At 48.2% G+C, this 16,210-nt stretch overlaps 1 protein-coding gene across 1 annotated transcript in view; it reads left to right on the top strand.

Moving 5' to 3' along the window:
• XPO5 (exportin 5) overlaps nucleotides 1–16,210 on the top strand; it is a 41,041-nt gene that overhangs the window by 19,797 nt on the left and 5,034 nt on the right. The window contains exons 18-28 of the mRNA XM_083175368.1: nucleotides 6,128–6,324; nucleotides 7,446–7,545; nucleotides 7,651–7,832; nucleotides 7,954–8,054; nucleotides 8,848–8,944; nucleotides 9,031–9,167; nucleotides 9,510–9,607; nucleotides 12,762–12,781; nucleotides 13,064–13,158; nucleotides 13,263–13,352; nucleotides 13,755–13,837. Of these exons, the coding sequence (XP_083031494.1) occupies nucleotides 6,128–6,324; nucleotides 7,446–7,545; nucleotides 7,651–7,832; nucleotides 7,954–8,054; nucleotides 8,848–8,944; nucleotides 9,031–9,167; nucleotides 9,510–9,607; nucleotides 12,762–12,781; nucleotides 13,064–13,158; nucleotides 13,263–13,352; nucleotides 13,755–13,837 (1,200 nt within the window). The remainder of the gene's footprint in view (nucleotides 1–6,127; nucleotides 6,325–7,445; nucleotides 7,546–7,650; nucleotides 7,833–7,953; nucleotides 8,055–8,847; nucleotides 8,945–9,030; nucleotides 9,168–9,509; nucleotides 9,608–12,761; nucleotides 12,782–13,063; nucleotides 13,159–13,262; nucleotides 13,353–13,754; nucleotides 13,838–16,210) is intronic.

Raw genomic sequence — 16,210 nt, 5'->3', positions numbered from 1 at the left:
GTCTCTGAGCGCCCATACACGTGTGTATAGCAGTGTTACATGTACATGGGCAGTATGACTGGTGAGTCCCTGAGCGCCCATACACGTGTGTATAGCAGTGTTGCATGTACATGGGCAGTATGACTGGCGAGTCCCTGAGTGCCCATACACGTGTGTATAGCAGTGTTACATGTACATGGGCAGTATGACTGGTGAGTCCCTGAGCGCCCATACACGTGTGTATAGCCGTGTTACATGTACATGGGCAGTATGACTGGTGAGTCCCTGAGTGCCCATACACGTGTGTATAGCAGTGTTACATGTACATGGGCAGTATGACTGGCGAGTCCCTGAGTGCCCATACACCTGTATAACAGCATTACATGTACATGGGCAGTATGACTGGTGAGTCCCTGAGCGCCCATACACGTGTGTATAGCAGCATTACATGTACATGGGCAGTATGACTGGTGAGTCCCTGAGCGCCCATACACGTGTGTATAGCAGCATTACATGTACATGGGCAGTATGACTGGTGAGTCCCTGAGCGCCCATACACGTGTGTATAGCAGAGTTACATGTACATGGGCAGTATGACTGGCGAGTCCCTGAGCACCCATACACCTGTATAACAGCATTACATGTACATGGGCAGTATGACTGGTGAGTCCCTGAGCGCCCATACACGTGTGTATAGCAGCATTACATGTACATGGGCAGTATGACTGGTGAGTCCCTGAGCGCCCATACACGTGTGTATAGCAGAGTTACATGTACATGGGCAGTATGACTGGTGAGTCCCGGAGTGCCCATACACGTGTGTATAGCAGCATTACATGTACATGGGCAGTATGACTGGTGAGTCCCTGAGCGCCCATACACGTGTGTATAGCAGCGTTACATGCACATGGGCAGTATGACTGGTGAGTCCCTGAGCGCCCATACACGTGTGTATAACAGCATTACATCCTGAGCGCCCATACACGTGTGTATAGCAGAGTTACATGTACATGGGCAGTATGACTGGCGAGTCCCTGAGCACCCATACACCTGTATAACAGCATTACATGTACATGGGCAGTATGACTGGTGAGTCCCTGAGCGCCCATACACGTGTGTATAGCAGCATTACATGTACATGGGCAGTATGACTGGTGAGTCCCTGAGCGCCCATACACGTGTGTATAGCAGAGTTACATGTACATGGGCAGTATGACTGGTGAGTCCCGGAGTGCCCATACACGTGTGTATAGCAGCATTACATGTACATGGGCAGTATGACTGGTGAGTCCCTGAGCGCCCATACACGTGTGTATAGCAGCGTTACATGCACATGGGCAGTATGACTGGTGAGTCCCTGAGCGCCCATACACGTGTGTATAACAGCATTACATCCTGAGCGCCCATACACGTGTGTATAGCAGAGTTACATGTACATGGGCAGTATTACTGGTGAGTCCCTGAGCGCCCATACACGTGTGTGTATAGCAGCATTACATGTACATGGGCAGTATGACTGGTGAGTCCCTGAGCGCCCATACATGTGTGTATAGCAGTGTTACATGTACATGGGCAGTATGACTGGCGAGTCCCTGAGTGCCCATACACGTGTGTATAGCAGTGTTACATGTACATGGGCAGTATGACTGGTGAGTCCCGGAGTGCCCATACACGTGTGTATAGCAGTGTTACATGTACATGGGCAGTATGACTGGTGAGTCCCGGAGCGCCCATACACGTGTGTATAGCAGCATTACATGCACATGGGCGGTATGACTGGCGAGTCCCTGAGTGCCCATACACGTGTGTATAGCAGTGTTACATGTACATGGGCAGTATGACTGGTGAGTCCCTGAGCGCCCATACACGTGTGTATAGCAGTGTTACATGTACATGGGCATTATGACTGGTGAGTCCCTGAGCGCCCATACACGTGTGTATAGCAGAGTTACATGTACATGGGCAGTATGACTGGCGAGTCCCTGAGTGCCCATACACGTGTGTATAGCAGTGTTACATGTACATGGGCAGTATGACTGGCGAGTCCCTGAGTGCCCATACACGTGTGTATAGCAGTGTTACATGTACATGGGCAGTATGACTGGTGAGTCCCTGAGTGCCCATACATGTGTGTATAACAGCATTACATGCACATGGGCAGTATGACTGGCGAGTCCCTGAGCGCCCATACACGTGTGTATAACAGCATTACATGGGCAGTATGACTGGCGAGTCCCTGAGCACCCATACACGTGTGTATAGCAGCATTACATGCACATGGGCAGTATAACTGGCGAGTCCCTGAGCGCCCATACACGTGTGTATAGCAGTGTTACATGTACATGGGCAGTATGACTGGTGAGTCCCTGAGCGCCCATACACGTGTGTATAGCCGTGTTACATGTACATGGGCAGTATGACTGGTGAGTCCCTGAGTGCCCATACACGTGTGTATAGCAGTGTTACATGTACATGGGCAGTATGACTGGCGAGTCCCTGAGTGCCCATACACCTGTATAACAGCATTACATGTACATGGGCAGTATGACTGGTGAGTCCCTGAGCGCCCATACACGTGTGTATAGCAGCATTACATGTACATGGGCAGTATGACTGGTGAGTCCCTGAGCGCCCATACACGTGTGTATAGCAGCATTACATGTACATGGGCAGTATGACTGGTGAGTCCCTGAGCGCCCATACACGTGTGTATAGCAGAGTTACATGTACATGGGCAGTATGACTGGCGAGTCCCTGAGCACCCATACACCTGTATAACAGCATTACATGTACATGGGCAGTATGACTGGTGAGTCCCTGAGCGCCCATACACGTGTGTATAGCAGCATTACATGTACATGGGCAGTATGACTGGTGAGTCCCTGAGCGCCCATACACGTGTGTATAGCAGAGTTACATGTACATGGGCAGTATGACTGGTGAGTCCCGGAGTGCCCATACACGTGTGTATAGCAGCATTACATGTACATGGGCAGTATGACTGGTGAGTCCCTGAGCGCCCATACACGTGTGTATAGCAGCGTTACATGCACATGGGCAGTATGACTGGTGAGTCCCTGAGCGCCCATACACGTGTGTATAACAGCATTACATCCTGAGCGCCCATACACGTGTGTATAGCAGAGTTACATGTACATGGGCAGTATGACTGGCGAGTCCCTGAGCACCCATACACCTGTATAACAGCATTACATGTACATGGGCAGTATGACTGGTGAGTCCCTGAGCGCCCATACACGTGTGTATAGCAGCATTACATGTACATGGGCAGTATGACTGGTGAGTCCCTGAGCGCCCATACACGTGTGTATAGCAGAGTTACATGTACATGGGCAGTATGACTGGTGAGTCCCGGAGTGCCCATACACGTGTGTATAGCAGCATTACATGTACATGGGCAGTATGACTGGTGAGTCCCTGAGCGCCCATACACGTGTGTATAGCAGCGTTACATGCACATGGGCAGTATGACTGGTGAGTCCCTGAGCGCCCATACACGTGTGTGTATAACAGCATTACATCCTGAGCGCCCATACACGTGTGTATAGCAGAGTTACATGTACATGGGCAGTATTACTGGTGAGTCCCTGAGCGCCCATACACGTGTGTGTATAGCAGCATTACATGTACATGGGCAGTATGACTGGTGAGTCCCTGAGCGCCCATACATGTGTGTATAGCAGTGTTACATGTACATGGGCAGTATGACTGGCGAGTCCCTGAGTGCCCATACACGTGTGTATAGCAGTGTTACATGTACATGGGCAGTATGACTGGTGAGTCCCGGAGTGCCCATACACGTGTGTATAGCAGTGTTACATGTACATGGGCAGTATGACTGGTGAGTCCCGGAGCGCCCATACACGTGTGTATAGCAGCATTACATGCACATGGGCGGTATGACTGGCGAGTCCCTGAGTGCCCATACACGTGTGTATAGCAGTGTTACATGTACATGGGCAGTATGACTGGTGAGTCCCTGAGCGCCCATACACGTGTGTATAGCAGTGTTACATGTACATGGGCATTATGACTGGTGAGTCCCTGAGCGCCCATACACGTGTGTATAGCAGAGTTACATGTACATGGGCAGTATGACTGGCGAGTCCCTGAGTGCCCATACACGTGTGTATAGCAGTGTTACATGTACATGGGCAGTATGACTGGCGAGTCCCTGAGTGCCCATACACGTGTGTATAGCAGTGTTACATGTACATGGGCAGTATGACTGGTGAGTCCCTGAGCGCCCATACATGTGTGTATAACAGCATTACATGCACATGGGCAGTATGACTGGCGAGTCCCTGAGCGCCCATACACGTGTGTATAACAGCATTACATGGGCAGTATGACTGGCGAGTCCCTGAGCACCCATACACGTGTGTATAGCAGCATTACATGCACATGGGCAGTATAACTGGCGAGTCCCTGAGCGCCCATACACGTGTGTATAGCAGCATTACATGCACATGGGCAGTATAACTGGCGAGTCCCTGAGCGCCCATACACCTGTGTATAACAGCATTACATGCACATGGGCAGTATGACTGGCGAGTCCCTGAGCGCCCATACATGTGTGTATAGCAGCATTAGATGCACATGGGCAGTATGACTGGCGAGTCCCTGAGCGCCCATACACGTGTGTATAGCAGCATTACATGCACATGGGCAGTATGACTGGCGAGTCCCTGAGCGCCCATACACGTGTGTATAGCAGCATTACCTGCACATGGTCAGTATGACTGGTGAGTCCCTGAGCGCCCATACACCTGTGTTTAGCACTATTACAAGGGGAGCTACATGTGTATTGGCTTAGGGCACCTGGAATGTTTAATCAGGACCTACAACTAAATGGCTGATCAAGAATAAAGACTGAGGAGCAGCCAAGTCAAAGTCTTAACCCAATTGGGAAGCTGCAAGTGGCTTCTTTGTAGTGATGTAAAAGATCGCCCAGTCAGATCTCCCATATTAGGATTTGCATCCTGATATTTAGAAACATGGGCTTTATAGAAAATGTGACTATATATATATATATATATATATATATATATATATATATATATATATATATATATATATATATATATATTAGCAGCAAAATTGGATAAAGGATAGCGACTACCTGTACCTATATAAAAAACGTATCCAGTTGTAAAAAACAAAGGATTTTTATTCAAGTACACAGTACTAGTTAAAAGAGCAAACAATGGGTAAAAATAGAAAAAACACTTTTACGTAAAATATGCGAAATATTATAAAAAGGCCTACAACAGAATTCGCTATAAAAAAGGGGGGTGAAGGGGGAGAGAGATAAAGCTGTAATAAGTAAATAAAACAGGATCAAAAAGAAAAAACGTTTTCTTAAAAGCTGAAGTGGAGTGTCACTTATCTAAAAGGGAGGAGTCAGCAGGCTGTACCCAACGCGTTTCGTCGTAGATGAAGTCTCTACGACGAAACGCGTTGGGTACAGCCTGCTGACTCCTCCCTTTTAGATAAGTGACACTCCACTTCAGCTTTTAAGAAAACGTTTTTTCTTTTTGATCCTGTTTTATTTACTTATTACAGCTTTATCTCTCTCCCCCTTCACCCCCCTTTTTTATAGCGAATTCTGTTGTAGGCCTTTTTATAATATTTCGCATATTTTACGTAAAAGTGTTTTTTCTATTTTTACCCATTGTTTGCTCTTTTAACTAGTACTGTGTACTTGAATAAAAATCCTTTGTTTTTTACAACTGGATACGTTTTTTATATAGGTACAGGTAGTCGCTATCCTTTATCCAATTTTGCTGCTAATTGTTATTTACACCCCTTACCAAGGTGTTTTTCCTTAAAGGACCAGCTGACAACCCCCTCCTTTTTTATAAAGGTTACCTATCATAACCATACTACTAGGTTATTTATTAGTCCAGAAACACAGGTGGCGCCATACATCCCCCTTTTTCTCTATATATATATATATATATATATATATATATATATATATATATATATATATATATATATATATATATATATATATATATTTATTATTATTATTATTATTATTATTATTATTATTATTATTATTATTATTATTCTGGGGTTGCCTGTAACACAGGTTGTTGGTTGTCTCCTCTCTTCCTCTCAGCCACACCTGGACCTCCTGTGCACGCGCTCTATGCTGTTACTCCACAGCCGGCAGGTCGCCCCCATGGAGAAGTGTGCGGTAATGGAAGCACAAGTGGTACTCAGTAACCACTTCAAAGACTTTGAGAAGCAGCGGGTCTTCCTGGAGCAGCTTCTGCTGCCTGCGGTGTCGGTCTTGTTTTCGGAAGAGGTGCAGAGGTGAGTGGGCTGGGGGAGGCCTTTCCTGAAAGTCTTTACACTTAATTCCTAGGCTCAATGAGCAGAATACCCCATCGTCATTTTATCTCCATCCGCTGCTGGGGTGCGACACTTGGCGTGTTGTCTGAGTGTGCGCTCATCTGTGTTTGACATTAGAGTAGAATAATACTGTAGTTCCTGACTTTCTGTGACATTAGGTGTCTGTATTACACCGATTACCGTGTAGTGATTTCTATAGTCTGAGCCAAGATGTTGCAGTATATAGGAGACATCACCAGATGGGACTGGCTGCTGTGCAGGGCTCTTATAGAGACCTAATAAGCAGAGGAGTGATATCTGATAGGACCGCCTGTATATTATGTGGGTTGAGGCAGGATCCCACTGTGTATAGAGGGAGATAATGCATGGTAAGACTCGGATAGAGACACAATACATAGTGTTCTACTAATGACTTGATACTGATGTCTAGCAGGATTTGTTATTTCTCACTGTGGGCCCATAAGCTCCAAAACACGAGAGCAATAAACTTCCAGCCAACCAGAACCCATCATTTTTCAAACCCAGCCTGTAGCATGTCAGTAAGAAGCTGATTGGCTTGTAGTTTATCACTCTCCACTTGACTACTCTTTGAAGCTTCGTACATCTGGCCCCATGTGTTATACACATTGCTCTTTGCCAGAACTTCTCAGCGCCCACTTTCTGACACCAATATAAGCCGCTGTGTTCGGGCAGGTAAATCTCTGTCGATCTGGCAGAGGACATGTTACCCAGGTGCTGTCTGGGGGGAGCATTAAAGGTGGCCATACACACGCAGATTTATCTGCAGATCTGTCTGGTTGGAACAAAAACCTGGTTATGGATGAGAGCAAATGACAGTTGACCATTTGCTTGGAAATGCTGGAAAACTGACAAACTGTCATCATCCATAACCATGTTTTTGTTCCAACCAGCCAGATCTGCAGATAAATCTTACTAGTGTATGGGCACCTTTACTCTAAACTCTGACCTATCTAAAGTCCTGAATTGGCGCTTATATAGGTAGCTCCATTGTAGAAAGGTTCTCGCCCTGTGTGGGTGTTTTCACTGTTTGTCATTTTATCTGTGTCGTGCCTTATTCACAGAGCGGTCTCCTCCCCTGATGAACTCATTACGTACCTTGGACGGGAAGTGCTGAGAGGAACCCAGGAAGAGGATGAGCTGTGTCAGATGAGGCGCGCTCAGGTTAGTTTTGCCTGTTCCTAATGAAGTGACTGAGCTGCGGCATGTTCCATCCCCCCCCCCCCCCCCCCCCCCCTCAGCTAATCCTGCCGCTTGTACATCACACAGTTGAGTTTCGGCTTGCACGCCATCGAGTCAGCGGTGAGGCGAGTGCGCTGCCCCAGTGACCCTGCCGAGGCCAAATCTGGTGGGTTTGTTGTGGGTTATACTCCTGCTGGGACGCCCATCTTCCGCAACCCTTGCAGCGAACAGGTGCTGAAGGTTCTGGACACGCTCTTATCCCTGGTCAGGTAAGTGTCGCACATACGCAGTGGGGGGATGGTAAGCTCCATCCCAGCATCTTCAGCTTTTACCTACTCCGCCACATGTCCCTATAGCTGAACGCCGCTGTCCTGTTTGCCCCCCATGTAGGACATACAACAATCTGTACTTGCCGGACATCATGCAGAAGATGGGGGATTACTACGTCAAATGTTTGGACATGCTTGAGGGAGAGAAGAAGTCCATCCTGGGTAAGGAGTGGAGCATGTGAGGACGGGGGGGTGAATAACCAGCTGCACTACAATCAGATCTGAATTAGGCCCATAGATATGCAAGCATTGCATGTAAACTTAATCCGCAGTGTCTTCTAGTGCATCGTAATCGCATCGCATTGTGTCAAAAATGCTTTTTTTGCGCAAAAGGATGTGAAATTGCCTGGTGCTAGCAGATTCGCATGAGACCATGCGTTACATGGCCAGTTATGTGGACACATCTGTACATAACCTAATACTAGCTATATACACCCAATCTTTCTGCTCCTCTGATACATACCCCAAAATCACCTATACAAAGCCCTAATCTTTCACTGCTTCCCTAATATATTCCCCATCGCCAGCTGTATACACCCGATACTTCATCGCCCTCTTACCCTGCTTATGTAATCTATCACCTGCTTTGTATTCTGGAATCCTAGAAGAAGGTTTCCACATTGTCTATGTTGTCATGTCCCGTTCTGCTGGCTGCAGGCTCCACCTTTTCCTAAGTGTGCATCTTAGTGCAGACAGCAGATGGCACTGTGCACTGGTGTGAGAACTTTTTAGCTGTCCGATTTTAAACTTTCTATCAAATATCTGGAATCATTCACTCGGGCCATTCACATGTGTGACCTGTTTGTAAAACAATCCAGTTGCTCAGTCTGAAGATCAGGTTGGACCCATCTAAGGCCAACACTGGTCTCCAATTTTTAGGATGAATGACGGTTGCATCCTCTCCTTTCCTACTGCTGCATGTGCTGGTCCCACTGACCTTGAATTGATGTTGCAGGGATAATTCCGCCTCTTGCTGATGCGTATGATGTCCCTGTATATAAGAGCACGCAGGAGAGATTGCAGGCCTTTTTCTGCTCCATATCGGACAGCTGGTGAGTAATTCTATGGGCTGATACTGTGTATGAGGAGGTACGAGAGGTAACTAGCCATATAACACCTACTTATATCCTCGTTTCAGCTATCAGATCCTGGGAAACCTTGGACCCTCGTTACTGATGGATTTCTACTCCATTCCTGACCTGGAGACCCTCCTGGTTAACTCCACCTTCTGCAACCTTAACAATGTGCCTGACTTCCGCCTCAAACCCCTGTTACATATCTTTTTTTTTTGGAACCTCAGCAAATGTTCGTGCCTGTGTTGGGGGGGGGGGGGGGGGGTTGGTAAGGTTGCAAAGATGTGTTGGGTCATTGTAAGAATCACATCATGATGGGGGGAATGTAATGTCTGAGTGGGGAGCTGTGAGATACGTTTTATTGGGGGGGGGGGGGGCTGGGAAATGGGAGAGTCCTCAGGTCGAGGATAGTGATTGGTAGGGACCACTTGACGAATCGTGCAGTGAATCGAGGAAGGGGGGTGTTCTGATTGCAGGAAGGGGTGAAAGGTCTTGCTGGACTCCTCCAACTGGTTTTTATTATCTCCTTAATTGGTTAATTTACGTTCATTTGTGAAGCCCTTTGTCCTTTCCTGTCCACCTGAGAAGTACGAAATCCTCTTGTGCCCGATTTTGGGACCTCTCCTGAATTTTCTGCACCAGGTATGTGCTACTTATGCGTCAATGCTTCTAATCATTATACACACATGTACCCCAACATCCTACTGTCATATGAATCCACAATCCTTTACCTGCTGTCCCATTAGAAGGGTTTACCTAGACCAGGGGTCCTCAAACAATTTTGCTCTGGGACCACATCAGACAATATAAATAATGACAGGACCCCAGCAAGTTACTGCAGAAGGTCATCACATCACAGGTGTAGTCAGCAGACAGCACATACATGGCAGCATTGTGGAGGCACAGAGTGATGGGAGGAGTCTAATATACCATAACCCATCACACGTGTAGTCAGCACATACATGGCAGCATTGTGGAGGCACAGAGTGATGGGAGAAGTCTAATATACCATAACCCATCACATCACACGTGTAGTCAGCAGACAGCACATACATGGCAGCATTGTGGAGGCACAGAGTAATGGGAGGAGTTTAAAAGGTACTTGTGTAGTTTAACGGCGGCAGTTACACCGTCAGCGTAGCGTCCCTGTCAGAATCAGTGTAGTGTTCCCGAGGCCAGCGTAGTCAGTCAGAAGTAGCGTAGCGTCCCTGTCAGAATCGGCGTAGCCCAACGGCTGCCTTACTGGTGTAGTTTCACGGCTGCAGCCTAAGCTACATGATCAGCGTAGGCTGCCGCCGTGAAACTACACAAGTAACTACCGTACTGTTGCCGGAAACTGCATCTCTGTCCCTGACGTCCCTTGGAAGCCTAGTCAGTGCCTCTCTCACACCGCGGGCGCCAGCTTGATCCCCTCTCTTTGGCGGAGAGGGGATCATGTTGGCACTGGCGGGGAAGTGCTCTATCTGTCTGAGACGCTCCTGTGTCTGAGTAGCTATTGCTCAGATGTATGATATGACAGGTGAGAATGTGTTCCTGAAACACCCCCACTATCCACGGCAGCCCGAAGCGTGGCAAGTGCAACGAGGGGACGTGTTACGCGTCCACATAGAAACATAGAATTTGACGGCAGATAAGAACCATTTGGCCCATCTAGTCTGCCCCTTTTTTTACCCTTCAGGTAAACTCAACCCTTTTTAATCCTTATTTCTTTGTAAGGATATTCAAATGCCTATCCCAAGCATGTTTAAATTGTTCTACTGTCTTAGCCTCTACCACCTCTGATGGGAGGCTATTCCACTTATCCACTACCCTTTCTGTGATGTAATTCTTTCTAACCTTTCCCCTGAACCTACCTCCCTCCAGCTTCAGTGCATGTCCTCATGTTCTATTACTACTTTTCCTTTCCCGACCTTTTCATACCCCCACTGTCCACCTCGGCGTGGAGATGATTTATTATAGTGTGGCGAGCGCAGCGAGGGGACCCAGATTACCTTACATGTAATCCGCGTCCCCTCATGGGGCTCGATGGGCGCTCGCCACACTATATAAAATCAGCCCCACGCCGGCGTGGATAGTGGGGGTATGAAAAAGTCTGGAGGGCGCGTAACGCGTGCGCTCGCCACGCTTCGGGCTGCCGTGGATAGTGGGGGTGTTTCAGGAACACATTCTCACCTGCCATATCATACATCTCAGCAATAGCTACTCAGACACAGGAGCGTATCATTGCTGGAGCGTCTGAGACACTCCTGCTTCTCAAACAGATGGAGCGCCTCTCTGCCAAAGAGGCGGAGGCTTACCGGGGACAGAGATGCAGTTCCCGGCAACAGTACGGTAGTTACTTGTGTTGTTTCATGGTGGCAGTCTACGCTGATAATGTAGCTTACGCTGCCGCCGTGAAACTACACAAGTAAGGCAGCCATTGAAAACCGGCACAGTTGTGAAGTATGATATAGTGCTCGTTCTCCAATAAGCCCTGAAGCACTTAATGTCGTACAGATAGTATGAACATATTATAGGGCCGATACAATGGATTTTGCCACCCTATGAAAAACTTCAGCTTACTGTTCCCACCACCTCCCACACAACAATACCGACTTTCCGGAACCTCAGGTCAAAGTGTGGAGGTGGTAGGGGTTGAACTTTTAAGACGCCGTTTGCATTAAGTTCAGTGAGGATGCTTTTCTCCTTCATTTTGTGTTAGCCGTATTCTGGAGCCCCTAGGCAGCTGTCTAATGCTAGATACAGCCCTGGGTTTAGCTTCCCAAACAATTCTGAAATTATGAGCATCGTACAGAGAATGTGAAGAGAATATAAAGGATGTGGAAGCCATTTTGGGTCATCCATTGAACGCAATATTCACCCTCCCAACTAAGGATCCAGGTTAGGCAGCGATTTTCCACATTGGCCTTTCCCAGTACTCTGGAAAATGGAGTTGATACAAGTAGGAGGTTATTGAAGAACTCTTTCTTCATGGTAACAGATGAGCACACTTTTATCGCGTCAATTTTCACCACTAATGGCGGGATGTAATACCGTCAGAATTCGCCGGTGGTGCTGGATGCTGGCTGATATTGGATTACTTTTTTAAAGCGGCAATTGTGTACAAGGCAAAACGAAGCCTCTGAAATGATTGTCACTTTAAAAAACTGTAGCGTTTGGCCGGCATCCTGCACCACCTGGGAACGGAACTTGGACCGCATGACATCCCGCCATTAAAATACATCAAGCGCATGGCCCATTTTCATAGGGGGAATGTATAAACACAAACTATGAAAACACATAAAATGGCAAATCAGGTTACAGTGGAGAAGTAGAGGGGAAAGAAGCACACAGGGATCTGACCGCAGGTGATAGTGCAGGGGGAAGGGGCGGTGGCTTCACAGGAGAGGGGGTGGAGCCATTATGAATGGTGGACATGTTTGCAGCTTTCTCTGATGAGACAGGGGACCCATACTGCGGTAAAGCGATAAGTTCTGTCATGTAGGTCATAGGTGTAATCTCTTCCGTACCTGCGGCTTACAAGATGCGGTTCTTGACTGCCAAAATCGGGGTTGGCTCCACTGGGACACGGTCATAGATGTGCAGATATTGAGACAAATTTAATGGAATGTTTTCACATATTTTGAGGTGGGTAACAAAGGAGTTTAAACCATTTTGTCCCAAATTCATGAAATCCTTTTCCACGTTCATAAATGCCATAGTGGCCATTGTAGATGATGGGGTCAGGGATGCTTGTGTTTTCCTGCTGACACCTCGTGCGTTGGTTCATGCTAATGTTCTTGTTTTTGTATTCCAGAGACTGTCACTGAAGTGGAGGTGAGTTCACAGCAACGTAGCACATGTTGGGTATAAGCTGCAGTGTCCTTGTAGACGGGTTGTAGAACATACGTTTTGTGGTTCATGCTGGGGTCTGTGAGAGTAGTGATAGGTCGGGGCTGATGTTTGATCTATGGCGGTTAGTATTCTGCCCCGACAGAATAGGTTTCTGGGGCTGATGTGATCGTTTGGCTTCGGTGAGTGTAGGAGGGGGTTTGTTGTTATGGGTGCCTGGTCTGTCGCTTATTCCAAGGCTCTGAGACGTTGCTTTTGTCTTTGCAGCGGGGAAGATTATACAGAGCTCAATACAGAAACGACGGAGATACTGGAGATTGAACTGGTGCGACTGCTCACCAGAGAAATGGTAGATTTAATAAGTGAGTATTAGTCCTCTATGTTCCTCCTCTCTGGTCTACGTGGTCTTTCTCTCTGGGAGCGAAGATCTCCATCTGGTAATGTGACCGTTCTCTTGTGTCTGTAGTTGCTTGTTGTGTAGCCAAGAAGAAAGTCGATCAGAGCGCATCAAATACAGGAGTGGATGGTATGCATGGCGCAGCACAAAATGATGAGGGTAAGAGGAGCCGCTGTTGTGTATATTGTTTTGTGTGCCTATATGCCAGCCTGGATGTGACATCTGTTATTCCTTCTAGCCTTCTTTTGATGTGAGCCTGTATGTCTGCCTTTACCTCTTTCCTTACATAGATGTTTACCCGCATGCCCACCTATTCCTCACGCCCTGTCTGGTTGTGTAACCACCTCTGCCATGGGTGTGGACCCACATGCCATCTTTTCACTCTTACCTTTACTGGGTGTGTACCTGCTCATCTACTGTTCGCTCTCACCTGGGTGTGTGCCAACACCTGCCACTCCCTATTCACCACCCTGGGCGTTTCCTCACATGACTCCTCCTACTTGACCTATCCTTCCATTGTCCCTTACTTGGACCACCCTAAATTGGTTTTCTCACCACCAGATGAAGAGATGATGGTGCTGGATGCTACCTCGGTCAGCTCATTAGAGTTAAACGAACTTGGGAAGTTTCTGATGGCAAATGAGGTGCGTGAAGTTAGTGGTTGTTATACGATTGATGGGTGCAGGAATATACTTTATGAAATATCCCCACACAAGTGATAGACGGGTGCAGTGTTGAAGAAGGGTTTAATAGTGGTAGATTTTAGTTTGTCCTGGGAAGTAGTCAGTGTAGTGATGGGCAGAAAATGCCAGCATTGTTGTTTTCATCTTCTACTCCAGGCATGATCAAACTATCGACCTCCAGCTGTTGTGAAACTACAAGTCCCATCATGCCTTGCCATAGTTTTACAATTAGGGAATGCTAAAACTATGGCGAGGCATGCTGGGATGTGTGGTTTCACAACAGCTGGAGAGCCGCAGTTTGGCCAGGCCTGTTTTACTCATTCCGAGGAACAGTTTGGTGCAGTTTCCAGAATAACTATGATTGCAATATCTCTATCTTCTGCGGTAGACGTCAGGGGCCCCAGAGATAACATTGGGTCTAGGAGTGACGTCACGACCAATCCAGCACCAGAAAGGTTAAACTTCTGGCTGCTAATAATAGCAGCATAAAACTTTTCCTTTTTATTTTTTTTATTCTTATTTTTATACTGACCGGAGTCAGTGACAGAGCAGCAGCGCGGGGGTCTGTTAGACCCCTGCACTGCGCTCCATCACCCGGCAGCCGCACACCACCCACGTGGTTTCCACAGCGGAGGTGTTCGGCTGGCTCTGAAGCACTGGAGAGCACAGCCGGGACCGGGACGACAGCGGTGAGCACCGCTTACAGGTAACGCGCTCCCCGCTTGGAGCCCGCGCGCATGTCTAAATGGCGGCTGAGCAGCCCGGCGAGGGGGATCGCCAGGCTGCACTAGCAAGCGGCAGAACCGCCGCCTCTCGTAGTGTTGTGCACTTTGTCCCGCTGGACCACCAGGGAGACTTTGAGTGTGGGCAGTGGCGTCGGTACGCGGGGCCGCCCGGCAAGCGCCGGATCCCCGCCATTTTACCGGCGCCACATGAGTCATTTAATCCCGGTGGCCATTTGCTAGTAGGGGGAGGGAGCCTCTCCTCACACACAGCCCCTCCCCCGGAGACAGGAGCTAGGATGTACCCACGGGGTTTCCAGCCCTGATCTCTTCCTGCCTGCTGCACGTGTTGGAAGGACACCGAGAGCTCTCTGCCAGTCTCCAGTTCCATCTCTTCACGGCCTGGCCATCTGGGCAAATCCCCCCCCCTGTACCTCTCCTTCAAGGATACCAGGTTACAGTAATTTATGCTCCTGCCGGCCTTAGTGCTTTGCGGAGCTCAGTGCCAGGTTTTTATTTTTGCATTGTATGCTCTGTTTGTGTGCTGTGTCTCATATTGTCTTAACACTATCACTGCCTGTCAGAAAGTATATTGTGTTAAATGTTAGTCAGCTGCCTCTTGTACAATGTCAAAGGAAAGCGGTGACGACACATGGGCCCCTATATTGGTGTCCTGCACGCGTTGCAGAGCGGGCGTACCCCAGCTTGTAGAGGGGTTATGCTTACAATGTATAAAAACACATGCGCAGCTCCCTCGCGGGAACCTGCTTGGGCCCAGCTTACCCAGGTCATGTCGCAGTTAATAGACAAGCTCTCTTCTGCACCATCCCTGCAGCCGGGACCATCCGTGTCTCGGCCATGTGCCCCACCCGAGGAGCCTGCATGGCAGACTCAGTTCAGGGCATCCGTGCCTCTTTAAAGGGTAAAACCCGTAAGCCCCGGGGTGAGGAGATTCCTTCTACCCTCACCCATCAGGATACTGATGCAGATGATACTGATGAGGAGGAGGATCAGCTGGTTGATGACACAGTCGACGCAGATGCTGATGACACCTCTAGAGGCGACATAACAGCAAAAGTCGATGTAGGGGCCCTGGTAATTGCGGTTAGAGACGTGTTCAATTTACAGGAGGTCTCTGAACCCGTACAGTCTGTGGGCCCATCTTTTAAACGTCACAAGCAGACGCGGGCAGTGTTCCCTAACTCTTCTGAGCTAGAGGATGTCCTTGGGGAGGCCTGGGTGTTACCAAATAGGAAGTTTCCGCTCCCTAAGCGGTTTAATTCCCTGTACCTGCTCCCTCCAGAGGATAGAGTCCGCTGGGAGACTCCTCCCAAAGTGGATGCACATATCGCTAAGATTGTGCGTTCCAGTACTTTACCCATTCCAACCGCCTCTCTTAAAGATGCCGCTGACAGAAAGTTTGAGAACTTTCTTAAGCTAATTTTTACAACAACTGGGGCGGTTGCACGGCCTACCCTGGCATCTGCCTGGGTGGCGAAGGCAATGGTAAAATAGATTTCTCTCCTCACTAATATTATTACTGAGGGAGATAGTGTAGATGACATGTTTCCTATTCTTGACATCATGCATCAGGCTGCACTATGGCCCTTAT

Source organism: Crinia signifera, chromosome 3, assembly GCF_055691185.1.
Source record: "Crinia signifera chromosome 3, ASM5569118v1, whole genome shotgun sequence".
NCBI lineage: Eukaryota > Metazoa > Chordata > Amphibia > Anura > Myobatrachidae > Crinia > Crinia signifera.
The sequence above is the reverse complement of the archived record's forward strand: the minus strand, read 5'-3'. Positions and strand labels throughout refer to the sequence as shown.